Source organism: Rhinolophus hipposideros, assembly GCF_964194185.1.
Source record: "Rhinolophus hipposideros genome assembly, chromosome: X".
NCBI classification, from domain to species: Eukaryota; Metazoa; Chordata; class Mammalia; order Chiroptera; family Rhinolophidae; genus Rhinolophus; species Rhinolophus hipposideros.
Window position 1 is genome coordinate 127,012,437 of NC_138046.1, and position 27,825 is coordinate 127,040,261.

General features: G+C 55.0%; 2 protein-coding genes across 8 annotated transcripts; one reads left to right on the plus strand and one right to left on the minus strand.

Moving 5' to 3' along the window:
- The first annotated feature begins 305 nt into the window (after positions 1–305).
- SLC25A6 (solute carrier family 25 member 6) lies at positions 306–3,462 on the plus strand. Of its 4 annotated transcripts, none has more exons than XM_081043480.1 (4): positions 306–580; positions 1,260–1,746; positions 2,397–2,537; positions 2,874–3,462. In XM_081043480.1, the coding sequence occupies exons 1-4, from the start codon at positions 470–472 to the stop codon at positions 3,029–3,031; spliced, it is 897 nt and encodes a 298-aa protein (XP_080899606.1). In that variant the 5' UTR covers positions 306–469; the 3' UTR covers positions 3,032–3,462. The 4 variants fall into 4 exon arrangements, with proteins under 4 accessions (XP_080899606.1, XP_080899608.1, XP_080899609.1 ...); XM_081043482.1 differs by lacking the exon at positions 306–580 and adding an exon at positions 775–927; XM_081043483.1 differs by lacking the exon at positions 306–580 and adding an exon at positions 776–909.
- A 1,510-nt stretch (positions 3,463–4,972) lies between these two features.
- IL3RA (interleukin 3 receptor subunit alpha) lies at positions 4,973–27,825 on the minus strand (the record flags this gene model as incomplete). 4 transcript variants are annotated; one of them, XM_081042856.1, is made up of 13 exons in its annotated part: positions 4,973–5,229; positions 5,544–5,625; positions 6,308–6,413; positions 8,303–8,411; positions 9,445–9,474; positions 12,176–12,291; positions 14,011–14,189; positions 14,290–14,422; positions 14,875–14,998; positions 17,597–17,715; positions 23,928–24,054; positions 27,444–27,555; positions 27,673–27,825. In XM_081042856.1, the coding sequence occupies 11 exons, from the start codon at positions 24,025–24,027 to the stop codon at positions 5,158–5,160; spliced, it is 1,170 nt and encodes a 389-aa protein (XP_080898982.1). The 4 variants fall into 4 exon arrangements, with proteins under 4 accessions (XP_080898982.1, XP_080898983.1, XP_080898984.1 ...); XM_081042857.1 differs by lacking the exons at positions 23,928–24,054; positions 27,444–27,555; positions 27,673–27,825 and adding an exon at positions 21,180–21,384 and having other exon boundaries at positions 14,011–14,192; XM_081042858.1 differs by lacking the exons at positions 23,928–24,054; positions 27,444–27,555; positions 27,673–27,825 and adding an exon at positions 21,180–21,318.

A 27,825-nucleotide genomic window follows, 5' to 3' on the forward strand; every position in this document is an offset into this window, starting at 1 on the left:
TGACCCCCGGCCGACCCCGCCGCCACCGCCGCCACCTCTAATGTCCGCCGGGGCTCCAACGTGACCTTGACAAGGTCACGGTGGCCACGGAACCACCCCCTCGGCCTGCACAGCGCATGGGCGGGGCCAGGCTCCCGAAATGCCTCGGGGCGCGCCTCGCCGGAAGAGGCGGGGCGGCGGCGGCGCAGCCAATGGGCTTGCCGCGCGGGACGGCGGGGCGGGGCGCAGCAAAGCTCCCGGCAGACCGCGGGGGCGCGGCGCTCGGAAGGGGCGGGGCGCAGGCGCGCGGCGCAGCCAATGGGCCCGGCGCGCGGGGGCGCGGGGCGGGGCGTCGACGCCTTAGCGGCTGCGCGCTGGTGACCCCGTCCTTTCGGTCCGGCGGCGGCAGCGCTGAGCCAGCGGTGCCCGTTCTCCGGCTCTCCGGCCCTCCACTGCGCTCTGCGTCCGCTGCGCCGCCCGCTGTGCCGCCATGACGGAACAGGCCATCTCCTTCGCCAAGGACTTCCTGGCCGGGGGCATCGCCGCCGCCATCTCCAAGACGGCCGTGGCCCCGATCGAGCGGGTCAAGCTGCTGCTGCAGGTGGGGTCGGCGTGCGCACGCGCGGACTCAAGGAGCAGGGGGTCGGGGCTGGGGCGCCGGGGAGGCGAGCAGGCCGGCCGCGTGCAGCGGCCCGGCGGGCGGGCGGGCGCCGGAAGTGCGAGGCAGCGCCGCTTTGTCCGCGCCGCCGACTTCCGGGGGGCGGCTGCACGCGCAGTGCGGGACTGGTACGCATGCGCAGACGCGGGGCCGCGGGCGGGCGCGCGCGTTTCCTGCCGCGCGCTGCGATGTGCGGCCGGATCCCGGCGGGGCGGGCAGCGGGGCCCTAGTCAGGCCCTGTTGTTGGAGTTTCGTGCTTCCGTCTTGTACTGGTTTGTTGCAAAATTGTTGTAAGTGTAGCTCGCTGGTTGCAACGTTGTTGCCAGGCGGCGTCTTGCAACGGTGTTGCCAGGGGGCCTCTTGCAACATTGTTGCCAGGGGCCTCTTGCAACGTTGTTGCCAGGGGGCCTCTTGCAACGTTGTTGCCAGGGGGCCTCTTGCAACGTTGTTGCGGTGACACTTAATGGCCTAAAAGAACGGGCTGGTCAGGTTACAAAGCGTGAGGACGGCGCAGCGGCCTCGTGCGCCAGGTCGGGTTCCAAGCACCCACTTGCGGTGGGGATGCGGGTCGATATTTGGCCGCGGCTGTCGTGTGACGGTTCTGCGTGCTTCCCACCTGCAGGTGCAGCATGCCAGCAAGCAGATCGCCGTGGACCAGCAGTACAAGGGCATCATGGACTGCATCGTGCGCATCCCCAAGGAGCAGGGCATGCTGTCCTTCTGGAGGGGCAACCTGGCCAACGTCATCCGCTACTTCCCCACGCAAGCCCTCAACTTCGCCTTCAAGGACAAGTACAAGCAGGTCTTCTTGGGGGGCGTGGACAAGCACACGCAGTTCTGGAGGTACTTCGCCGGCAACCTGGCGTCCGGCGGGGCGGCCGGAGCCACCTCCCTCTGCTTCGTCTACCCCCTGGATTTCGCCAGAACCCGCCTGGCAGCTGACGTGGGCAAATCGGGCACCGAGCGGGAGTTCAAGGGCCTGGGGGACTGTCTGGTGAAGATCAGCAAGTCCGACGGTATCCGGGGCCTCTACCAGGGCTTCAACGTGTCCGTCCAGGGCATCATCATCTACCGGGCTGCCTACTTCGGCGTGTACGACACGGCCAAAGGTACGTGCTGCTCCCCTGGGGCTGTGACCAGGGGCCACAGGCAGGGACACCGCAGCACACCATTGTGGTCCCCCCGCCCTGGAAGCTGCAGTCCGAGGTCCAGGTGTTCCAGGGTGTTCCCCCCTGAGGCCTTTCTCCTGGGCGTGTAGAGGGCCATCTGCTCCCCGTGACCTCACGTTGCCGTCCCTTTGTGTGTGTCTGTTTTCATCTCATAAGGACGCTAGTCACATTTGGTCAGGGGCACCCACACGGTCTCATCTTACGTTAATCATCTCTTTAGTGACCCATCTGCAGGGGCTCTGATGCTGAGGTCCTGGAACTGGGGCTTTTGTGGGGGGGTTGAAGGTGCATAGCTCGACCCATTACAGTAAGCCGTCCTGAGGGTCAGCCCGGGGCTGCTGGTAACTCCAGGGAAGAACCTCAGACGTGTGCTGTGTCCCCTCCCCAAGGCTCATCCCCCACACACACCCCAGGTCTAGGGAGGCCACTCCCAAGGACTAAGCTGGTCCCCACTGCAGCTTGCAGGTGTCTTTCCCTGCCTCAGGCCCAATAGCCAGCTTTGCTCTGATCTCCAGTGTCACCTGCTCCTGGGAGCCGTGCCGGGTGGGGGGTGGGACAGCACTGGGACTGACACTGCTGTGACCCCGCAGGCATGCTCCCCGACCCCAAGAACACCCACATCGTGGTCAGCTGGATGATTGCCCAGACGGTGACAGCTGTGGCCGGAGTCGTGTCCTACCCCTTCGACACCGTCAGGCGACGCATGATGATGCAGTCAGGGCGCAAAGGAGGTACTTGGTCCTGTTACGGTGGCTCCCGCAGGGGGGCCCTGGCTCCACCGTGGGCCTTCGGGCCTCGGCCCTTAAGCCTGGAGCTATGCGACGAGGCCCTTCCTGGGGAGGCCTGGTCAGTGGCCGTGGCCTTTCTCTAGGGTCTTGTCCGGGTACCTGTGGGTGGGTCTGTGTTCGATCCCCTCCCACCCCCCAGCAGAGGTCACGAGCCAGCTGCTGGGTCCAGGACCCTGCTTTTCCCTGGGGCCGGCACTCGGGGACCCCTGATAGTGGCGCCCGGGGTTCAGTGTGTGTCAGTGGTCACTTGATGTCTGTTCCCTGACTCCCCACCCGCAGCGGACATCATGTACCGGGGGACCGTGGACTGCTGGCGGAAGATCTTCAAGGACGAGGGCGGCAAGGCCTTCTTCAAGGGTGCCTGGTCCAATGTCCTGAGGGGCATGGGTGGCGCCTTTGTGCTGGTCCTGTACGACGAGCTGAAGAAGGTCATCTAGGCGCATGCCCGCCCGCCCGCCGAGCCCCGGGGACCAGGACGCTCGCTAGAATCCTTCACTGGTACGGACCATTGACCTTCCAGAAATTCCCGTGTCCTCGCCCAGCCAGATCATGTGGGGGGCTGGGGAGGCTCTAAAACGGGGCTCGCTGAGCCCCCGGCACCTGGTTCCACGTGTTGATCCCGGGACGGGCGTCCTGATGTCCTCTGGGCCCCCCTCAGGGCAGCTCAGCCTGGCACCCGGAGGCCCACGTGCTTTTGTAGGACCAAGCTGTGTCTGAGTATTTATTTAAAGGAAATCATGTCTCCCGTCTGTACCTAAGCACCATCCTCCTTTGCACAGCGATACTTACTTTCCATACTTTCCATACTTGCGTTGATCTCTGCTGGGCGTCCTGCTACAGACAATAAAAACAGGACACATTACCTACCGCTGGTTGTGTTTTCATCCGAGCGGCCTGGTGGGGGGCGGGGCCACGAGAGCAGGTGACAGGCGCACAAGGGGTCCGTGGGGGCCCCTCAGAGCCTTCTGGTACCCCACTCAATACCTGGGGTGGGCGAGGCAGCAGGGCCCTTGGCTGTTCTGCGAGGGGAACAGGTATGGGGACCCTCGTGCCGCATCTGGGCTCCCTTGCTCCCAGCTCCTGGGCCCATTCCTGCAGGAACCAGCTCAGATTTTCCCAGGAGCGCCACCTCTGGCCCAGAAGCCCCTGCGAGGTGGGTGCACACCTGCTGGGTGGTCACCCCCAGGTAGGTCAGCTTCTGTGTCCTTTGCACAAGGCAGGTGCTCATTGCAGGAAAACTGACGGAGGGTCTCCCCAGGCTGAACGTGGGGTGCTGGTCCCCTCTGGGCTTGTTCAGTGCAAATGGGGTAGATGGGGCACTGGGTGCTGATGCCTGCTGTTCCCGACGAGGCAGGCGGAGCCTGTCTTGGGTTTCCAGAGCTTGGCAAGTGCGAACACTGGGTGCCGGCCCCGGGAGGAGGTCGGCTTACACGTGAAATCCTCAAGCAGACTTGGCCGAGGTTGAGCTGCCTCCTGCAGGCTGGGAAGGGAGCCCTGCCTGGCTCCCGAGAGCACTGCATTCTGCCCCACTGAATGCCCTGGCTTTGGGGTGCAGTAAACGGACCCGGGAAGCCACCGTCTGTCCTACCTGGCGCTGTGCCGGCCGCTGCGCTCTGCGTTGGGGCTTGGTGGCACGCCCTGTTTGTTTTCACCTGGCTGAGACCAGCCTGTTCAGGCAGGTAACCGGGTCTGGATGAATTAGCAGTACACCCAATAGAGTTGTATGTGTGTGTGTCTGCCGATGCCCTTGGCTGAGAAGGGCAGTCAGCACATTGTTTGCGTGACCGCCCGGGGCCGCTTATAGCCACGTTAACAGTGGGAACCTGTACTGTGGGGCGTGCCCTGCACACTGGAAACGTGAAGCATGCACACAGTTAAAAGTTAGAGGTCACTTTCCCAGCAGTCGTGCCAGGGGCCGTGTTAAGGGAGCCCGGGCTTGCAGATGTGGGTGCCCATGGGGTGGGTGGGGGCAGCATTCTTTTCCATGGGTTCACGGGGGTGTCTTCCAGAAGGGCTCACTGTTAGCAACGGGTGCTGTGGGCAGTGGAGCTCTGCCCGGGTCCCCGGCTAAACCCCATCACCACAGCCTTCCACCTGCATCTGCGTGCCCTGCAGGCCACACCCCACACCCCTTTCCTGCGTGTGGCGTGCCTTCCCTGGCGTCCCACACGGGACTCGTGCAGAAATGTTGACCTTCCTCCTTGGAAGGTGCTTGCAAGCAAACATACAGGTAGTACAATTAAAGGTGGAAGACCCACGTAGAGCCGCTGAATAACCCGTTAGCGGGAGTTTCTGTGCTGCCAACTCAGGAGGCCGGAACGAAGGGGCCCGGGGGGCCTTGGGGTAATGGGCCGCATGCCTCCTTCCGGGGCCAGTGAGCAGGTTGACAAAGCCCTTTATTGAGGTTCTTTCCTCCCTAGTGGCAGCTCCTGAAAACAGCATTTGGGTTCGTCCCCCACCACTCCCACCCCCACCCCTGCCCCGTTACACACATCCATTCATCCAAACGCCACCAGGCCGTGTGAGCGGGCGCCGGGCCTGGGCAGAGGAATGACGTCCAGCTTCATTTTTCTCCCAAAACCTGCACCTTGGCCACTGGACACTCCTGCGCGGCTCTGTCACTCTCCCAGGCCAACTGCGAGGTGACGGAGGACGGGGTGAGCCCAAGGCTCCCAACAAGGCAGCAAGTGCACCCTGAGAGAGTCGCAGGGGCCTGGCCTGGCCAGAAGGTGCCCGAGCTGGGCACACAGCTCATGGGCTCCCAGCCCTGCCCTCCTGGGGGGCCCCCCTGGTCACCACCCCGCCATCAAAAGCTGGGAGCCCACCTCTCGCGTGCACAGCACCCAGCAGGGCCAACAGACCAGCGTCCTGCTCCCTGGGCCCGGCTGTGGCCACCTTGTCCCCACGTCTCCGCCTTTCCCCCCCATGCAGGCAGGAGCCCTGACGTACCATTCTCTCACTGTGCGTGTTGTCACCGAGGGGGTCTTTCATCTGCGGGATTGGGGGGAAGAGCTTCTGCAGCACCGAGTACCTGGGAGCAGGAGAGAGGACACACGCCCCTGAATCGAGCAGCAGCCACGGGCCACCACGGGGACGTAGTGTGAGACGGCCCAAACAGACACAGCCCGGGGACCTCCTTGTGGGCGCCCAAGAAGGAGTGGTCTGTCCTGGGAGGGGCGGAGCCAGTACCTGCCTGTCCCTAGTCACCTTCTCCTAGCCTGAGCCGGTAAAGATGGGGCCTGTCGCCATGGCAACCCCGCCCCCTCAGGGCTACTGCACAAAGCCGGTGGTCCCTTAGCAGGGGTGGGTGCCCCGACCGCTCCTAAAGCCCAGGCCCTGGGCCACGCAGCGGGACCTGAAGGAGCTGGGGGGCCCGGGGTCAAACCAGGACAGACACCTGGGCAGGAGCCACAGCCGGTGGGACGGCCCCCAAGGCTGGCACGGGGCGTGCAGAGCTCAGCAATTAGGCTGCACACCAGGCATTAGGAAGGGAGCCAGCGGCAGGGGCTGTGGTCACCCGGGAAAGGTCCTGGGGACGCTGCGGCCTGCTGCCTGCCGGGTGGGGGAAGGGGCCCCGAGCCTCCCTGACCTGAAGGATGTGGTTGGTTCAGGGGGGAGTCTGGGCAAGGAGTGAAGGGAGCTCCACGAAAGGGGGGACACATGAGCCTGGCTGCAGCCCCACACACCTGTGCTGATGACACGGGGAGCCTCACCTTTTGCACAGGAAAAGCGCGCACCCCACGCAGAGCAGCGTGACCAGCACGATCACCAGCGGAGTGGGCCAGAAGGGAAGGGCCGCGTCTTCCTCTTGGTGACACACTAGGGAACAGAGGCCGAGGGGACATGAGGGGTCGGTCCAGGTGGCATGGCACTTTCACCCCGCCGCGGGCGCTTCCCCAGAGGCCCCAGCGCAGGCGGCCGGCAGTGGGGCCCACGACTATGAGTCCCACCCGGAGCGGCGCTGGCCAGAAGCCCGATGCCAGCTCCACCGAGGGACGCGCTGAGCGGAGCCCTGGTAGCGCCGACCTCAGGCATCGCCCTGCATGGCCAGTGAGGGTTGGGGGGACCCTAGGACGCAGTCCCCGCTCCTCTGGCGCACGCTTCTGCTGCCGCAGCCGGAGGAGGGGTCAGTCACATCCATGGGGAGGGGATATGTCCAGACAGGGGACTGGGGGAGACCGTCTGTCCTGCGGGCGACCACCGCCTCCCTGGCTCCCTGCCTCAGTCCTTGAATTGGATAATTGGGATCATCGTGAATTTGTCGCATTCATTTTCACTTAAAAAACAAATCCTGCATGAAAAGATTTATCTGGATGACTGAGAGTTTGGGCAACAGGGAGCTCCTGACGGCCGGCAGCACGTAACAGGCAGCCCCCGCCACGGAAGAGCGCAGGCAGAGGACGCAGGAGACACGGGAACCTGGGGGAAACTGAGTCCAGCACGGGCAGGCAGCAAGGAAGGGTTGGAGGCCAGGGCCTCGCCCCAGGTGTACCTGGGGCCTGAGAAAACACACCCGTGTCTACGAGCCACGGGTGACACCAGCGAGTCGGCCAGGAAGCCAGGAAGCTGATCCCAAAAGCGGGGTGGAGAGGCGGCAAAGGGACCTCAGGATCCCACCCACGCCCGGCACAGCGGAAACCCAGTGGGCACGTTGCACGGTGCTGGCTGTGCAGCAGTCGCAGGAGAAGCCTATCCTACCTGCACCTTTGCACCTCGCCATAAAGTCTGTACCGAATGGGTTTGGGCTTGGAGGTCGGCAAACCAGGCCTGACGGCATCACCTGGCCCCAGCTGACCTCCAAGGAGCCACTAGGACCGTGAGTCACGAGGCGGAAGGAACGCAGAGGCGGTCAGAAGGAGCCCGCCCTGCCCACACCTTGGTCTCGGACGCCCGGCCTCCAGAACTGAGACACCAAATGTCTGTCCTTCAAGCTGCCCGGCTGCGGAACGCGTCATGCCAGCCCCAGCAAACTAACTACTACGGGGGTTTCCGTGCCGAATTTTACGTGTCCACCTGTTTGCGCCACCGTACCCAGGTAGCTGGTCAGGCACCGCGCCTGGATGTCACCGGGAAGGTATTAGTTTGTTTTAACTATGGGACGAATATTGGAATCAGTAGACGCTGAGGGCAGCCGAATGCTCTCTGTGTTGTGGGTGGGCCTCGTCTAATCAGTTCACGGCCTCAAGAGAAAAGGACGGAAGCTAGGGTGGCTGACGGTTCTTGCTGAGCCACGTGTGGGATGGACCGTTCCTGTGGGGCGCTGGTTGGTTTCAGAACAGCTCAGGGAGAAATGGGAGCCCTCATCCTGGCGGGGGTGGGGGTGGGGTGGGGTGGGGTCTTTGTCATCAGGCCCCGACTGGACTGGTCGCATTCCTTTCCAGGTGACTTTGAATAGCAGAGAAGGACCCGTTGCCTGGGGACAGCTCTGTTCTTGCAAGGCCCCGGGACACTCAGTGCGGTGATGGCCACCCTTTGCCCTCCCATGGGAAGGTCACCTGCTGTCCTCAGAGCCCTGTTTGGGGACAGAGAAGCGGGCCGAGTGCCACCCATTCCCTCTTTTGGTGGCAGACTCCTACGAGCAGGGAAGACAGCATAGTTTTGGGGACTGCAGGGGCAGGGCTGCGTGCCTGGGTCCCGGACACACGAGGGGCCGTGCCCGCAGCCTTCCTCGCGCCCACAGGAGGGAGCCTGAACGGGCGCTCACTTACCAACGCTCTGGGAGGCGCTCCAGGGGCTGCTCTGGTAGAACCTGACTCGGGCTCTAATCCGCACCGTGTAGGCTCCGGGATGGCTTAGGACGAAGGAGGTTTTCGAGTCCTGTAGTTTATAAAGCAAAATCACGGGTATAGGCCATTCCCATCCGTGGGGCCCTACAATGGACTGAGTGGTCATCCTCAGGTTCCTACGTGGCAGGCCTAACCCCCAGTGGCTCAGGAGACCTGATTTTGGGAGACGGGCTCCGTGCCAGTGTGATAACGGGGTTGGATGGAGTAGAACAGGCCCTCATCCCATAGGCTGCTGTCCTTATAAACAAGGGAAACTGGGGCCCACACACGCGTCCTGGGAGAATGTCAGGTGGTTCCTGCATCGCTGTGACCCCAAGTCAAGGAGCCCCCAGGAGCTGGAAGGGGCAGGAGGGACCGTCCCCTGGGGCCTCCGTGGGGAGCGTGGCCCTGGGACACCTTGAGGTCACACTCCTGGTCTCCAAGACGGAATGAGGATGGATTTCAGTTGTTTTAGGACAAGCGGTTCTATGTCTTGTTACGGCCGCCCCAGGGCACGATGTCCGCCCTCGTCAGTATCATTAGAAAGATGCCTGGTGCTCAGAGGGGGGGCCCTGGAGCCCCTTCCATCGCAGCCCAGGCTCTTGGGGTCACCAGAGTTCTTTATAATCATTGCAATGTACGCAATCCGTGGCCAGCACCGAGGAGGCTGAGAACACTAGGTCCCATCTGTGGGGTGTTTTGCAATGTTGAATGGTTCCCCCCCAGAAAGAGGTGTCCCCCAGAACCTGCGAAAGGGACCTTGTTTGCAAACAGGGTCTGTGCAGACGGGACCGAGTGAGGGGTGTGAGGTGAGGCCGTCCTGGATCAGGGGGCCCTGAACCCAATGACAGTGTCCTTATAAGGGACAGAAGACGAGGGACACAGACACAGGGGAGACGCTGCGTGGAGACGGAGGCAGAGGGAATAGGGGAGGAGAGAGGGACAGAGAGGTTCACCCCAGCTGCCCACCCCTCAGTACGGCCGCTGCTGTAAGTGTGAGCGGCCCACGTGCGAGCTGCCGGACCGCCATAGACATCACGGGCTTGCACGTGCGATGCCCACGGGCGTGAGGCCAGGGCACTTACCTCCCTGTGTATGTAGGGACGATCTCCGCCCTGCAAGACACAAGCCAACAGCTCTGGGTGCCCATTCTGGTCCCCTGCAAGGGCTCCCATTTGTTTGCGCAGGTTGAGGAGGACAGAAAAACTGAGTGTAACATGATCAGTAATAAGTATCTTATGTCAGTCAACACGGACAAATGCAGTGGTCCCTCGGTTTTCGAACGTAATCCGTTCTGGAAGCCCGAGTTCTGAACCGTTCCAACCCCGAGGTGCGGTTTCCCCAGGGAAAGTGACACAAAATGGAGGAATCCGTTCCAGACCGTTAAAATCAACCCCGAAAACTGCAAATTGAGCATGACGTTTACTATCTAATGATACCATAGGTCCATAAAACTTATGGCGTCTGTACACCGAAATGTTCGCCATCGGAGACGTTCAAAAACCGAGGTACCACCGTAATAAATAATTGGGTGTAGGATAATCAGTCACGGCGTGTAAACGATAAAGGTAATATGTAAATCAATAAATATAATAAATATCAACAGACACTCGAGTATAAAATGATCCGTAATGGAATGTAAATAATAAATACAAGATGTCAAAAAATGAAAATATTCAACAAAAAAATAATTAAGTATCAATTAACTAAAAAACAAAAATGAAAAATCCTGGTCTTTTTAAAAAATAAAAATAATAGCCCTTTTTATCAGTAGTTTTAGGTTTTCAGAAACATTGAGTAGAATCACTTGCATATCAATCACATATACATATAATACACAGATAATAAATGTAGGTAAATAATGGAGAATAAAATACCAAGTACCTGAAAATACTTCGTCTTTTTAAAAATTGATAGATTTTTCTTTTTTTGAGCAGTTTTGGGTTTACAGAAAAATTCAGTATAGCAGCAATTGAGTATAAATAATACATAAGTCAATAAATATAATGAATAGGTATAAGTAAGTAATAATTGAGTATAAAATGCCAATTAGCTCAAAAACACTCAGTCATTTTCTTTTAATCTAAATTTTAAGGTTTTTGAGCCGTTTTGGGCTTCTAGGAAAATTGAGTATAAACTAATCAGTAGTTGAGTTATAAATAATAAATAACATACAAATAGGTCAATAAAAATAATAAATATAACTAAATAATTAAGCATAAAATTCTGATGAACTCAACAATACTTGGTCTTTAAAAATTTAATTAATAGATGTTTTTTGAGGAGTTTTACGTTGATAGAAACATGGAGTATAAGCAGTAATTACGTTTAAATAACACGTCAGGAAATAAAATGATAAAGGTAAGTAAAGCATTGAGTAAAAAATTCCCAATTAGCTCAAAACTACTTGGTCCCTTTGGTCTGTACAGTTTTATTTTCTGGGAGCAGTTTTAGGTCGACAGGAAAAGCGTGGATGAACTAACCAGTCATTGAGCGGAAAAGAGTACAGAAATGGAATCCCTCAAAAGGTCAGATGGTAAATAATTGAGTGCAGAACGGCTGAGCTCAAAGATCCCGGGTCATTTTCTCTCCTGACTTTATCCTTCACGTTTGGCATGGAGCAAATCGCATGTTGAAAACACACGATTGGGTGAGATTGGACATATGTGTGCGTGTGACACGACCAGGACACTCAAGGCAAGAAATGTTTCCATCACCCCCGAATGTCCTTGTGCGCCCCCAACCACTGCCCCATCCAGAGCACCAATCCCGAGGGGTCAGTCCTCGTTCTCTCATTTTATACAAATGGGATCTTTCAGTGGGGACCTTGTGTCCGGCTCATGCTCCTTGTGGAAACTGCCAGCTCTATAAGACAGTGTCACAGTTTTCCAAAGAATTGGCTGTGCCGTTTTCAGCTGTCACCAGCCACATAGATTTCCACTCCACTCCAGGCCTCACCAACCCTCGGTTTGGCTAAATGTCCCCACTCGGGCCAGTCTCACTGATGAGACCTATCTAGAGTTTCCAGGTGGGAATTCACGCCCGTTCTCAGGAATTTCTTTCACTTTCTGTTCCCGAATCTCGAGAAAAGTTGGTCAGGAAATCGGGAAAATTGGCTCCTCGAACCCAGGCAGTTGGAAATATTGACCATCACTTTGTGGAAACGATTGATCGCGGAGAACAGGAAACAGTTTATACCTTGGGATTCGGGAACGGGAAAGTGGAAACGATTCCTGAGAACGGGCGGGAATTCCCGCCTGGAAACCCTAGACCTACCTTCTGCTTGTGGTGTGATGGGCATCTCTGATGACTAAGGATGGTGAGCATGGTTTTCTGTGCTCATTGGCCGTTTGTCCATTTTCTCTGGGCAGATGTCTGCTTCTTGATTGATTTCTTTTTATTCCCATTCCCCAACCCCTGCGGTCTGGCAACCGTCAGCTTGTTCTCTGTATCTATGAGTCCGTTTCTGTGGTGTTCGGTGTCAGATTCCGCATTTCAGCGACAGCGTTCACTCTTTCTCTTTCTAGGGCGAGATGTCTGTTGCAATACTCCCCTCACGTTTACAGATGTCTTTTCAGGACTGATCGGAAGACGTGCGTATCTTCCGCGAGCCTCATTCCTTGGACACATACGTATGCAAATATTTTCTTTCATCCTGTCACTTGCCTTTTCAAGTTTACTTGTGTCTTTTGAATAGGCAACACTGTCAGTTTTGAGAAAGCTAACTTTTTTTCATGGATCCTATATGTTTTTTTTTTTGTGTGTGTGTGTGTGTGTTATCGACCCCAAAGCCCAAACGCTGGGGCAAGTGTTTACCTTTTGTATTTCGAGTTCATACTGAAACTTGTTGTAGAAGCGGCTTGCCATTTTCCATTCCATGACAGCATGGGACTTATTACAGCTTACAGTCATGTTCGGCGGACTCAACCCCTCTGGGGGAGAAAAACAAACAAAACACCGATCGGTAAAACCAATCAAAATATTTTTCTCAGAGATACTTAAAAATATGCCTCCTACACAGTCACGGGGGCGGGGGAAGAGAGAAAAGCATTTCAGGGTTCTATAATCAGCGAAAATATCGATAGACAGAGACACGTGACAAAAGTGTGTGGGGCTGGTCAGCTGGAAGCAGCCTTGGGACCAGGAGCTCAGAGACCAGCATGTGGGGGGAGCACCCACCTCATTCACCCTGACACCCTCCCCAGAAGCTTTCTTCAGCAAATGCTGCAGCTGCCACCACCCCAACCTCCTTTCCATCAGTGGCGTCACCCTGGACCCAAAGCCTCCCCAAATTCTAGCCTGACGTTGGCCGCCAGCCCCTGCCTCTGACTTGCGTCTGGGGTTCTCTCCTCAGAGGGAGGGGGCAAGGCACGCGGCCTGCTGCAGGACATTGGCAGGGTCCTGAAGTGACAGTGGGAAGGAAGGGGTGCCCCAGAGGGCAGCTGGGGCTGTCGTGCTGCAGAACGGCCCCGAGACAGCCCAGCACACGTCTGTGAGGAGCCAGCACAGCTCACTGCCCCCACCCCCGTGCCCAAGGCGCCCTCCAGCCCTGCTGGGGGCCAGGCGTGTACGCAGAGGTCAGATGAGAGCCGATACGGAGTCCCCGGTGAGGCTGGACGTGCACGTGTCCCCCAGCCCACAAGCGCTCCAGGTCTGCGGGGACACAGCCTCCAACAATGCAAATCAAACAGCTGTCAGGTCAAGAGGGCAGACCACAGACCAGGAGGGGCCCGGCCTTGGGTAGCAGCCCCTCCAGTCAAGTGCTTCCTGACTACCTGGGGACAGACCAGGGTGGGGGCAGGTTTCCTGGGTCTCAAAGCTGTCACCATCAGCGGGAGTCTAGTCTAAAGGAAAGAATAGTGACACAGCGTTCCTAAGATGGTTCTGTAGTCAGCCTGTGAACTCAGGACCTTGGGGGGGGCTGAGTTGTGAGATCAGCTCCCCACCCCCAGCCCCTCGCCTCCTGGTGAATCTGCCCTGTGGGGGGGGGCAGGGAGCCCGCGTTATGTGTGTTAAGGAAATGCCCTACAAGCACGTTACTTCCTTCCGTGCAAGGAACACAGTGGCGGCTGCTGTGAGCTGAAAGTGTGTGTAACCCCCACCCCCACGGACATGTGGAAGCCCTCACCCCAGTGGGGTGGGGACAGGAGGTGGGGCCTTTGGGAGGGGATTCGGGTGAGACGAGGTCATGAGGGTGGGGTCCCTGTCATGGGATTAGTGCCCTTATAGGAGAAGAGACCAGAGGACGGCCTGGCACGTCTGACACCTCAAACCTGTGCAGGTGAAAGCAGGACAAAGTCACCTGAGGACGGGGCCTTAGCACCCTGGCGTCCCAAAGAGCTGTTTGCAAAGACAACAAGAAAGCAGGTGTCGTGACTACAGGACGGGTGACTCTGGGCTGAAAATTAAAACCACTATTTAGCATCAGCGTCACCAACAGCAACGCCTTCCTTCTCTGATGTCATTGTCCCCTCCCTTTGTCATAAACACCCCTGGCCTTTGTGTCCCCATCGGAACACTGTGTGGGCTTCCGCCTGAGTCAGGGCTTCCGAATAGCTGTTCTCATGGAGCTCAGATAAACGCTGGCCGCCTCTCCCTTGGAAAGGCCTCTTACTGGTCGGTGAGCAGAACACTCCTGGGTCCTTACTCACCGATATGTGATAAGTAGGCGATAAATTCAGAACAGGGAATTCTGGACTCTGCGCTGGTGCCGTTCACCAGGAAACGGTATTGGACATTGGCAAACGCAGACATGTCCTTGAACTGACACTGGACGTGTGTCCCCAGCTCATTTGCGCTGTAATGTGGACACTCCCACTTCTTTTCACTTCTGCTGCAAGAAGGACATGTTTACGAACGAGCCAGCACCCCCTCCCCCGCACCCTGCCCCCCACCCCGGGACAGCCCAGCCATGCCGAGGCCATACATACGTCACAGCCTCCAAGTAAGAGTGATATTGGACATCGCCGGGGGCCTCCGTGCCCACCTCCCAAGTGCACGTCAGGAAATCCACGTCGTGAACCCGGCACTTCAGGCCTCGGGCGGCCGCCCCAGGGCTCCCTTCTGGGCTTGCAAAGAAATCAATAACCGAAAAACCGCTCCCCTTTTTAGAGTGATGTTAGGATTTCAGTAGCCCTGTGAATTCCCACAAAGTTCTAAGCAACGATTATCGAGCTATCCCGTGTACCTGTTGTCCAGGTTCTCTCCACCCCCACCGGGGAGGTAGCTCCTTGAACAAACCACAGGACAGTATCTCAACCAGGATGTTGACACACATAAGCTCTGGAGACAGGACACTCCCTGTCCCTCAAGGATCTCCCATGTGGCCCTTTAATCACGTCACCCACGTTCCTCCCACGCCAACCCCCAGTCCGTTCTCCATTGCTACACTTCGTCACTTCAAGTGACAGCCTACGTCCCTGGAGATCCATGCAGGTTAAAAGTAATCATTCTGATAGTCAGAAGGCTGACCATTGATTGGAAGCAAATAACCACAAAGAGTGTTTTCCCCTCACCTTGCACAGGGTACTGCATCCACGTGGAAAACGACGCCCCATCGGCCGTCCTGACGGTCACCGTGTAGTTTGACAGTTCACACTTGGGAAGGACATAAAACTTGCAAGAATGATTGTTTTGTGCCTGAGAGAGGGATAAGAACGTATTCATTGTTGAGAGAACACCTCAACATTGATGACATTGCTTCTTTTTCTTCCATTTATAATTTTTTAAATGAAAGTTTATTGGGGTGACCACAGTTAGTAAATTACATAGATTTCAGGTGTACAATTCTGTATTACATCCTCTATAAATCCCATTGTGTGTTCACCACCCAGACTCAGTTCTCCTTCCAACACCACATATTTGATCCCCTTTACCCTCATCTACCACTGCCTCCCTCGATATTTCGATTAAAAAACCAAAAACTACATTTCTTCCCAATTTCATCTACAGAGTCAGCATCATCTCGATCAAATGGCAGCAAGTCATTTTGTGGATAACGACAAACCAGAGACGATGAACAGATCTGTGGTTGCCAGGGCCTGGGGGTGGAGGGAGGCGGGAGGGTGACCAGGGAGGGTGTGTGACCCCTGAACAGTAGAGCCATGTCATTTTACATTGCGCAAATCCACAGAAGCCACAACACCAAGAGAGAACCCTCACGTCAACTGTGCTTTTGATGATAACGATGAATTCATGTGGGTTCATCCATTGCGACAAACGTACCCCCTTCACTTGGGGCTGTTGTGCGTGGCGGGGGTGGGGGGGCAGGGGATACACGGGAAAACTCTCTGCCTTCCCCTCCCCTTCACTGTGAACGTACAACTGCTCTAAAAAATGAAGTTTATGAATGAAAACAAGAAGCTATAGGAAAAGGTACATAAAAAAAAATTCCACTTAAATGAATAAATGCCGGGAGGATGCCTTTCGAAGGACAAAAGGGAGACAAAGAAAGCTGGCAAGTGGTAAAATAAAACCTAAAAACGGACATGAAACAAAGACGACGGGAACACATCACAGCAACACTTGATGGAAATCATGGTGTGCTCAACCTTGGTACCTCTGTTATCTCATAAATTAAGACAGATCCATAAAACTTTCTTAGATAATGCACACGAAGTGTCACAAACATATTCCGTTATCTTTCGACCCAGGAAAGTACCTGTGAGAAATGAGTCTAAAAGAATATTTAGAATGACAAAATGTAGGGTAGACAGGTGTTTGGCCACGTGCCTTACCTATACTGAGCACAGCTTCTAAGCACCAGCCGTCAGGGTCACAACGGTGGCCTGCATGCACGGGACTCATGGAAAGGGGGGTGCAAGGAAGGAGACCTTATCATCAAGAATGGGGACCGGGCTTGGCTGAGGATCAGAAACCAACTCCCCGTGGCTGAACGATAAGGGACCAACTCTCTTTGGCTGAAGGATAAGGGACCATCTCTCCTTGGCTGTGCTTAGTCCCCGTGTCCGCTTGACCTACCAACATGCTGGTAGCTGACCCTTTTCTGTCCAGGAAGAAGACAGGAATTGTGCTTTCTGGTCAGCCAACGAGGAAACCCCCACATATTCTGATATCAGGCTTTCTTCCCCATCTGCTCAGCTAGATGACAGTGGACCTCTCAGACCTCACACCGGACACTTTACTCAGACACTGTCATTAGATTTTTAGGTCCCAACTGTTCCACGTGAGCACATAACCAGAGGTTATCAGAATTCTGGGAAAAACCTCGAACAAACCAAGAGAGACCGAAACAAATGAATGCCACCGAAATCAGAAGGAAGGACCCGGAGATTAGTCAGGCAGAAGAAAACTGAAAAAGTTCAGAGTCAATTTGTCGAGCTCTATTGAAATCTCACTGGGGGTTGTCAGGGAATGGATTGTGTTCCCCCAAAATCCATACGTTGGAGCGCTCACCCCCAGGACCTCAGAATGGGGCTGTGTTAGGAGACGGGTCTGTAAAGAGGGGACTAAGGTAACACGAGGTCACTAGGGTGGGCCCTGATCCAATAGGACTGTGTCCTTATAAGAAGAGGAGATGAGGACACAGAGGGACGACCGTGTGAGGACACGGGGAGCAGGCGGCCATCCCCACGCCCAGGAGAGAGGCCTCAGGGGGGACCAGCCCTGGGACACCTGGACCTCAGCCTCCAGCCTCCAGCACCGGGAGGAAATAAATTCTTGTCGTGTAAGCCATTTGGTGTGTGGTCCTTGGTCGTGGCCTGCCCAGCACACCAGTACACGGTTCTGATTTGCAGTGTATGAAATTGAGAGCAATTTGAGGAGACGCAGTTTATTCTCACGAAAGCCGATGGCTTCCTCCTCATCGTGAGACTGTCTGAGTTGTGAATAGGTTGAATTCTCATGTGGCTGCCCATGAGATGTGTCACAGTCCCCAAGACCTGTGACAATGGTCACAGATGAAGACGACACAGGAGGGGACTTGGGTGGGGTGAACGATGAGAGGGAACAGTGCTTCCCGAGAACGCATGTCCAATGGGGCTTGGTCCTCTACCTGCAATGGTCCAACCCTCTCCCTGGGACCCTCTTAGACACCTTACAGGTGACCAGCCCTGAGCCTCGTAGCCTGTGCAGGACTCACCCAGATTCTGCAGCTGAGCCCAGGGCAGGATGGGGGTCTCCGTGATGCCGGAGACAGGCTCAGCCTTTACATCCACTGGTTCTCTGTTCACCGAGAGTTGGACATATCTAGTGTCTTATCCAGGGAAGGTGGTTTACCTTTGTGGGGGAGTTGGAGTTTTTGAAGCATTCAATGTCAGAAACATTTCCAGTGACATCCCAGGAAAGCGTTTTGCTTCTTGCCTGCATCCGGAAGTTCTCGATCGGTGACTTTGGATCTGAAACGTTGATGAGTTCGAGTTAGGAGAGTTTCCCGAGGGGTTCGAAGCCGCCTCTCGCTGGGAACGCCCCTCTGCCCCCAAGTGAGCCAATATCCTGGAGACGTAGATTTCTCTGCGGCCACGTGACGGCCAGGGCTGGCAGAGCCCATGAGCCAACACTCAGCCTCTGGCCTGATAATGACCCCATGAATTTCACGTCCTTACAGACTGAGAAAAATCTTACTATTGTTGGAAAACCTCCCAGGGCACATACAGCAGAGGAGATTTTTTTCTGTCTTTCTTTTTAATTAGTTTCAGGTGTACAAAGCAACGTACTAGTTAGACATTTATACCCCTCTCAAAGTAATAACCCCCTTCCCCCAATCTCCTACCCCTGTGACGTCATATGGAGCTGTTACAATTCCACTGACTCTATTCCCTATGCCGTACTGTGACTATATATATATTAAATTATAGCTGAGAGTCAGTATTATTCAGCTGGTAGGATATCTGACGGACGCTTGTCTTATTAGAGAGATCACTTCACAGCAGAGGAGATTTTGAAGTGCAGTAAAAGCCCACATATTCATAACCCCGTGTCAACGTGCAACGAAGTCTCTACAAGCAGATTGCCATGTCCAACGCCGGTTAGCAAGGACTCTTTAAGGACATGGGAGCTGCTGCTCAGTCACCTTTTGCCAGTAACTCAAAGCTACAAAAGGGCATCAGGCACCTTCTTCCGGTTTTATTTGTGGCCCCTCCGTGAGAGGATTTCGAGGAAGTAACTGTTTATCAGCTATAAGTACCATGATTAGTTGTGAAGACCAATAACTTTAGCGGCATGAGCAAGACCAAACCATAGGAATACCTTGGTTTTTCTGGCACTATTTTCTCCTAACCTAATTTATGCCTTAAAAACAAACAAACAAACAAACAAAAAGAAAAAAACTCATCTAGGAAAATTTCTTATAAATTGAAAATGTAAATTTTAATGGATTCTTACACTACAAAATGTATATTCAGTTCTGGCCCAACACTAAATAGCATTAAGACAGATATGAATGATGCAATAGAAAGTCTACCTATGACTATTGGTGACTATTTTTCATCCAATTACAGTAGGGATCACAAATAAAAAAAACAACTGTAATGCAAAAAAAAGAAAAAGAAAAAAAAAGAAAAAAGAAAATCTATACAGACAAAATGCAACACAATCAATACAAATACATTTAAAAAGAAAGCATTTACGGCACGATACTGGCAATTAACCACTACTCTGAAAAAAGATGGAGCTAGGGTTCTCAATCCTGGGGCATTTTTTAAAAGGCTTATGGGAGGAAAATACTCTTCAAGAGATGACAAAGTAACTAGTCTCAGATTTATCTGTCTGTCACCATAAGCCCCTGGAAAACTGGGCAAAATGCATAAGTCGATTCTTCTCAGACATTGGAGAAGAGGTGATGCAGGACTCTGAAGAGCTGAGCAATTCTGAGCCTTTATTTAGAAGTGGCGACATTCCAGATCCAAGCAGACAGGGAGGAGATTCCTTGTTGAACTCCCAGAGTAGTTACTAGAGACCCCAGAAGCGTCCTGCCTTTGTATTGGGAGAAGCCGCTTCTGGACTGAACGCGACTTTACACTCGGCTTGAGAAATCGTCCAAACAAACCTCAGAAACAGGTGTTGCTGAGCGACAAAGTCGTGGCTTGCTAAAACAAACCTCCACGTCGTTAAAGGATGACAAGGCACCCATATACTCGCCAACCTAGAACGTACAGGGTCCAATAAACAATTACTAGATACACAGAGAAGGAGAAGTGTGCGTGGGATTGGGAAGGAAATTGTCTTACAGACAACGAGAGCTGATGAAACCCACAGATGAGGATAACAAAAGAGCCCTTGTAAATATGCTCAAGGACTTCAAGGAAAACATCAACACAGTAATGGTGAGGATTGGAAGCCATAAGACAAGAACCAAGCAGAACTGCCAGAGGAAGAACATGTAATATCTGAGATGGGAAAGACTGACTGGCTTCAACGCAGATCACACCCGGAAGAAGAAACCTCACTGAAACTCAAAATCACAGCAAGGGAAAGTGGAAGCACCAAGAAAAAAAAAAGGCTAAAAAAAAAATACCCAAAAAACCCAAAAAAACCGCACTGACTCAGGTTTTTGTGTGATAATCCAAAATAGTTTAGCATCCAAACATTTGGAAGCCAAGAAGGAGTGGGTTGGAAAAATATTTGAAGAAAGAATGGCTGAACATTTTCCAAATTTAATGAAAATTAGAAACCTATCAATCCAAGAAACTCAAAATGCGTTCACAGGACATACACACACACACACACACACACACGTGCACACGTGCACACACACACAGGTATCAACAAACAAAAAAAAGAGACAAACAAACATGCAAAAACTCCAAGAGACATCATAATCAAAATGCTTTAAAAAACAAGTGGTGTAAAGAAAATATTAAAAACAACCAGAGGAGGGAAAAAAAGAAGATACGCTGTATATTATAGCACAAAGATAAGAATCATTGCTGATTTGTCTTTAGAAACAATGGGACACAGAAGATAACAGGATGGCATCTTTAAATGCTGAAACACAGAAAAAAAACCCAAAAACCCTACAAAACCCTCTGTCAACCTAGAAGTCGACAACTAGCAATAAATGGAAGGTGAAATAAAGACATTTTCCGCGTAACAAAAACTGAAATCATCTTTTACCAGAAGAGGTGAACAGGAACACACAGGGCGTGTACCAGAAATCGTCCATATGTCAGTAAAGTGTTTTGTCATTTTGTAAATACTTAACAAAGACAATTGTTTTCCATAAGGACAATCCCAGTATAGGGTCGCCTTCACAAGCGAGATGGAGGTGAAACACGTCCCACAACATAAAGGATGAGACAGGAAATAAAAGCAAATTGCTTCAGCTTTCTTCCGTTGCAGTTGACATCAGATAATTTTATCTAAGGACAGTATGTGATAGGTCAACAATGCATGTTTTAATCCCAGAGCAACCATGAAATCAATGAAACAGAGAGCTGTAGCCACAAGAGCCAATGGAGAGGAAAAAAAAAGGGACACTAAAAAAATAACCAATGGAGAAGAAATCAGGGAAACAGCAGAAAAAGAACCAAGAAACACTGAGAAAAACATCAAGAAAAGAAAAAAGAAAACAGGGCGGGGAGGAACCATTTCCTGACTGATTTCAGGAAGCTACCATTCTCCTGATGGCAAAATCAAGGCCATTACAAGTAAACCAGAGGCCACAAAATCCTTTCCCAAAGGTCGCAACCCAAGAGACGTACTACAAAAAAGCAAGCTCGTTTTCACCAGCAGTATAAATAAGAATTCTCCCTGGACACAGAAACTGATTATTTTTTTTTCAATCGAAGCAGAAAGGAAAAACAAACACACCCATTTGGGATTAAAAACTCGGCAAACTCCGCATGACAGCACACGTCCTTACCCTGGGAAAAGAATTCTATGGAAACCCCGGAGCTCATTCAGACTCCAGGGAAAGGAGATTGCAACACCTCTTGTCCCACGTGTCCTCGGCCGGTGGCCGCTGTCCTGCGACCTGACCCAGGCTGACGCTTTAGGGACCTGGGAGGGAAAGGGGCAGAATCGTAGGGCGCGTCCCCGCTTCCTTCAGTTTTCGACAGGCTTGTCTTAGAGAGTGACTCACTTCCTGCCTGTGGTCGGCGCTCCTAGATTACCCACGGCCGGAAGTGACCACAAAGGACTTGATGGGCCCACAAAGGCACAAAGCAGGAGAGGAGCCCCGATCATGCTGGGTCCTGGGGCTGGGGGTCTCACATGTCTGGGGACCTCGTGTCGTCCCCCTCGTCGCTGCTTGGAGCCCCGGGACCGACTTCTTCTCAGTGCGGTGGGACAGAAGTGATGTGTGGTGCCACCAGCTCTGCCCTGTACCAACCCCCCCAAACTCATGCAAGGACATGTGGGAGCCTCGAGGAAGGATTCGGGTCATTCAGTGAACCCCTGGAGCCTTTGGAGGTGGCCTTGTTGGCAAATGGGATCTTCGCAGATGGGACCAATGAGGGGTCTGAGGTGAGGTCGTCCTGGATCAGGGGGCCCTGAACCCAATGACAGTGTCCTCATCAGAGACAGAAGAGTAGGGACACAGACACAGAGGGGACGCCACGTGGAGACGGAGGCAGAGACGGGAGGGAGGCGGCCACCAGCCCAGGGACGCCTGAGCCCCCAGGAGCTGGAAGGGGCAGGAGGGACCGTCCCCGGGGTCCTGAGGATGGGTGTCTGTGGTTTGAAGCCCCAGGTTTGTGGCTTTGTTACACCAGCTGTTGTGGGCTAACGTGTGTGTCCCGTAAATTCATGCCTGGGAGCTGTGGCCCTGTGGCGTGGGGCCTTGGGAGGGGATTCAGGTGAGATGAGGTCCTGAGAGGGGGGTCATGACGGGAACAGAGCAGAGCTCATCGTCCTCCACGAGACAACATGGAGACGAGGCCGGATCTGGGCTCTTATAGGGGACCCACCACACCAGCACCCCAATCTCGGACGTCCAGCCCCCAGAACTGTGACAAATTAAGTGTCTCTTTTTAAGCACTGCAGCCTGCGGTATTTTTTGACGGCCACCTGAGCCGACAAAGATAGCAGCCCCGGGAGATGTGACACCCTCCCCAGCCCAGCATGAAACAACATCTGCACGCCCCCCCCCTCCAAGGAAGGAATGGACTTTGGACGGTTACGAAATACGTGGCTGTGACCGCATCCTGGCTGATGCCAAGAGCCGATGGGGACGGCTCTTTCAGGCTTCAGAAAACAGCTCGTTTATGCTACCATACTCAGACTGTTCAGAGTGGTACAAAAAATACTAGAAACGGAACCACTTTAAAATGAAGCCACCCCAGAGGGCCGGCCTGGCACGTCTGACGCTTCAAACCTGTGCAGGTGGAAACAGGACAAAGTCACCTGAGGACGGGGCCTTAGCACCCTGGTGTCCCAAAGAGCTGTTTGCAAAGACAACAAGAAAGCAGGTGTCCTGACTCCAGGACGGATGACTCTGGGCTGAAAATTAAAAACACTGTTTACCATCAGCGTCACCAACAGCAACGCCTTCCTTTTGTGATGTCATTGTCCCCTCCCTTTGTCATAAACACGCCTGGCCTTTGTGTCCTCATTGGAACACTGTCTGGGCTTCCGCCTGAGTCAGGGCTTCCCGAGTAGTTACTCTCATGGAGCTCAGATAGACGCTTGTGACCTGTCACTGTGAAAGGTCTCTCACTGGGAGGTGAGCACAGGTCAAGCAAAGCACATGGAGATGCTCGGGGGGCTTGGGAGGGCCTGAGTTGGGCCATCACATGTGGGGTACGTCCTCTCTTGTAATGGGCAGACGGTGGTGTCCAGTGTTGGCCACAGACAGGACACCACTGCCCACGCAGGTGGCTGCTCTGGCCGCCCAGGGCGTGGTTGTCTGAAAACAGGCTGCTTGTCTTAGCAGGTGGCTGTGGTCCCAGACACCCAGGCTTAGCGACGGAGTCCCTTTGCGTGGCACAGAGACAGCTGGGTGCCCCATGGCTCTGGTTTAAAAACAGTAGGGCACCTTCTTTTGTTCATCTGTCTGTCAAAGCTTGAGATGACAGCATCTTTTACAAGCAAGACTTAAAATTCTCACGCGTGTCCGGGATGAAGGAGCCGGGTTGGTTCCTCCCGGAGGCTGCCCCAAATCCTCCGCCTTTGTTGGCTTGTGGCTGCCTCACCCAAATCTCCGCCCCTGTCACCACATGTGTCTGCATTTCCTCTTTTTTAAGGGACCCCAGTCGTATTGGATGAGCGCCCCCCCAAATGACCTCCTCTTAACTTAATTCCATCTGTAAAGAATTTGCGCCAGAAGTGAGTCACACTCGCGTTTCTGGAGGCTATGACTTCAGCACATGAATGTGGTGGGGACAGAATCGCACCCATCACCATGGGTTTTCCATAGTCTGTTCCCTCCCCCACAACAGGATGACAGCTGTCAGACGTAAGGCGCACACGCTAGACCTCGAGCCACCCCCATCCCCCGGCCTCCTGACTGTCCTGAGCTCCACGACGCCCTGGTTGTGACACGGTCCTACCTTTTCGGGGGGTGGGGGAGGGGTCCCCGGGAAGCCTGTGTCTTCTCTCATACGGCTGTGTGTGACTCTACAGGGATCTCAACACAGACAGTTTTACTACAGCACAAAGCACTGGGACAGACCTGCAGACAGCACCAGGAGCTTGGAATGGTGACCATCGTGGTCCGGGCGCACCATACAGGACGCAGGCGTCAGAAACACCGCCAGCCAAAGCAAGGCCATGCTTGCACGGAGGCTGGGGGGCGGGTGCTGGAAGAGAAGAGAGAGAGTTACCCGTGGGGGTGGCATCGGCATGGAGGACGGAGGTGGCAGGCTGTGCGGCCTGCTCATGTCTGTGTGCACACACCCCTGTCTGCACACGTGTGTGCATGTATGCATGCATGTGTACACAGTGTGTGCATGTCAGGCACCTGTGTGCATATGTGTCCCTGAGTGCGTGCATGTGTGTGCATGTGTGTGTACACAGTGTGTGCATGCCAGGCACCTGTGTGCACACGTGTACCTGAGTGTGTGCATGTGTGTGCATGTTTTGTGTGCATATGTGTGTACACAGTGTGTGCATGCCAGGCACCTGTGTGCATGTGTGTCCCTGAGTGTGTGCATGTGTGTGTACACAGTGTGTGCATGCCAGGCACCTGTGTGCATATGTGTCCCTGAGTGTGTGCATGTGTGTGTACACAGTGTGTGCATGCCAGGCACCTGTGTGCATACGTGTCCCTGAGTGTATGCACGTGTGTGCATGTTTTGTGTGCATGTGTGTGTACACAGTGTGTGCATGCCAGGCACCTGAGTGCATATGTGTCCCTGAGTGTATGCACGTGTGTGCCTGTTTTGTGTGCATGTGTGTGCATGCGTGTGTACACAATGCGTGCATGCCAGGCACCTGTGTGCATATGTGTCCCCGAGTGTATGCACGTGTGTGCATGCCTGTGCACACGTGCACATGTGTACATGCATCTCTGTGTACATACGTGTGCATGTTTGTGTGTGCCTGCATGTGTACACAGTCTGTGCATGCCTCTGCATCTGTGTGTATCTGTGTGCCGTGCACACACCTGTGCCTGCATGTGTATGTGTATATGCAGGCATGTGCATGTGTGTGCACAGGTGTCCATGTACATGTGTGTGTCCGTGTGTAGGTCAGCCTGTCTTTACAGAGAGCCGCCCCGGGGGTTTGAGGTCACGCCTGGCTCCGGCCCATCCAGAAACCAGGAAAGCAGACACTCTGCAAAGCACCAGGAAATGCTGTGAGGACAAAGCTGTGGAAGGAAGTCTAATTAAAAGTCTGAATTTCCTGAAGCGACCGAGTTACGGTAACGGAACCCTGTCCTGCACCAGCGTCCCAGCCAGGGCTTTTTTCCAGGGTCCCCGTGAAACGCCCTCGGCAGGATGGCTCTGCTGGGTGCTGCCCCGGTGGCCAGCCTCCTGGGCCCAGCGAGTTGTCTGGGACCCAGAGTCATCTTCTGTAAACGTCATGAGCGCCTGGGGGGCAGCTTGGGCCCGGCACACAGGCAGCGACCCCACAGGAAAGCCTGAGACGCTCGCCTGCTTCGGAGGCTCTCCGTGCCCCCCAGGATCACACACCAAACGTGTCCCTTCACAATATCCCCTCAGTACAATGTTGACCAGGGGTAGGAGGGGACCACAGACTGTCCCCGGTCACTGGGGGCATTCATCCCCAGGACCCCCCATCCTGGGACCCCACCCAGACTCCATCGGGGGTCTCTCCTGTGCCTCTCACCCGTCCTGGGCCTCCCAGGGGACTTCAGGTCCCCACAGTGGGACAGGCAACGGTCCCCAACTCGCGCCAACTTTCACACAAATCTGACAGTAGACACTGACGCTCAGTGTGCTTCTTGCTGACCCAGGGACAGGCCCGAGACACCCCTTTCTGGGACAGGAGAATGGCCCGGAGTGGCCCATCAGTTGGAGGCATCTGGAGACAGAGGCCTTGTCATCCATTTGTCATACAGGGATCAGGGTGAGGACAGTGAGGCAATGAGGCTCAGCCGCTGTCCCGTGGGTGTCCCAGGGGCTGTGTCCCGGGGTGACGCCAGCTCCCAGAGGAACAGAGGCTGCAGTGTAGCCACCCTCTGCCCCTCAGCATCTTGCCCTGCCACGCTTTGAAGAGCCAAACTGCAGTAACCATGTCACCATACCTTGCTGACCCCCAAATTGTGAAAGGAAAGGGGGCCTGGCGAACGCCCCACAGCAGAGGCTGGAGATGGGGCAGACGTCGGCAGAGAAGGGGCGAGCTAAGGGGAGGGGGCTCAGCACGCTTCCCTCCCCACCTGCCTGGAGGATGGAGCGTGAACCCACGTCGCATCAGCGAGAGGGGAACAGCTGTGATCATGGGGGGCTCTGTCCTGGGACGGCCCTAATGGGGGCGGCAGGGGACTCTGGCTGCTCATTCACGGCCCAATACGTGAGTCCCTGGGCACATGGCTCAGAGGCGGTCAAGATTGCGTCTCTAAGATTCAACGTGCCCGCGGCCAGGCGGGGCGGGGGGTCAGGAGTGGGGGTGCAGCCCCCCCGCGAGGGAGCCCATGACACCCGTGGGACTGGTGGGGGGGTTAGCGCCCTACAGCGGGGCTGCCCCCAATATGGCCCCCACGTCCTCGCCCTCATCGTCCAGGAGGACCCGCTGTCTGGCCACCTAGGGGTGACGCCGGGGACCTGGGCTCTGAAACACATATTGATTGATCAGCATTTTTACGGAGGGGAACCTCACACCACAGGAACCCCACTGTTTTACATGCACAACTCGCCGGCGTTTAGCATGTTCACATTGTTGTGCGACGGTTCCAGGACACTCCATCCCCCCAGGGAGACCCGTCCCCAGGAGCCGTCACCTCCCACCCCTCCCCCAGCCCCTGACAATAGTCACCCACGTCCCGTCCGTGGAGGAGCCTGTTCTGGACGGTCCCCGTAAATGGAGTCACACGCTGGCCTTGGGTGTGTGGTGTCTGTCACTCCCTGAGCACTGTGTCCCCAGGGTCCCTGCATGTGGCGGCGACGGTCAGCGCCTCGCTCCTTTTCCTGGCTGACTAATACTCCTTTGTGCCCATGGTTTGGTGTTGCTGTTCACTCACCGCTGGCTGCGTGGGCCTTCGGGCTGTTGTAAATAGCACTGTTGGGCTATTGTGAACAAAGCACCCTGCCGAGAGGGCTCTGTGCTTTAACCATCCCTCTGGGACAATCAGGCTCCCTCCCCTTTGCGAGCCACGGACCCCGAGGCCCAGCCCCCAAGCTGCTCCCACAGGCCGCCCCGCACACGGGGGGCAACCAGCCCTTGCCCAGCCTGGGCCAGCGCCCTCCCGTGGAAAAAGCATGGGAGCCTCCTAAGGAAGCTTACGTTTTGTACACGACAAACTAAAACGGCAACACGAAGAAAGACAATGGGACAACGTGGCAACAAATCCATTGTAAGCCTCCACGCGGAAGGCCACACGTCCCGCCTCTCGCCCTGGCAGCTGGTAATCCCTGTACCAACGACGAGCGCCGCCTGCGGCATCGTAACTGGGCTTCAAATCGGAGTCCGGAGCGCAGTGGGTGCACCGAGCTCTGGTCAGGTTTGGGGTGCACCCCCGCCCACCGGGGGGCCTGCGGGGCCCGCCGGCCTGCTCCCCATTTCTTACCTGGGGTGCAGACCCAAGGCCAGTGGGAGAGCAGCCGCCGCCTTCCGGCTCTGGTCCAGGTGGCCGGGGTCCCCGCCGGAGCCCCTCACTCTGTCTGGCTTTCCCGGCTCTGCTGGAGGAACCGAAGAGAAAAGCAAAGCTGGTTTTCCCCAATTGAGCTTTTGTTATCGCCTCTGGGAACGGCCCCACCCCTACCAACTGACCCAACGAGGGTCCGCGCGGTGCTGACCTGCTGCACGACTCTCTCTCTGTCTTTCTCTCTCTCTGTCCCCGAATCTGGGGTCAGCCCGGGGTGGGGGTGCGGGGAGGCAGCTGTGCATTTCCCCCCCGAAACGCACCGCCTTCCAAAAGTGCTCTTTTTTTCTGTTCTCTTTTTTTTCTC

Bases quoted from the DNA above. Each gene is read 5' to 3' on its own strand.
- SLC25A6 (XM_081043480.1), top strand. From the start codon at position 470: ATGACGGAACAGGCCATCTCCTTCGCCAAGGACTTCCTGGCCGGGGGC. The intron at 1,747-2,396 runs GTACGTGCTGCT...GTGACCCCGCAG, and splicing joins CGTGTACGACACGGCCAAAG to GCATGCTCCCCGACCCCAAG. The intron at 2,538-2,873 runs GTACTTGGTCCT...CCCCACCCGCAG, and splicing joins GCAGTCAGGGCGCAAAGGAG to CGGACATCATGTACCGGGGG.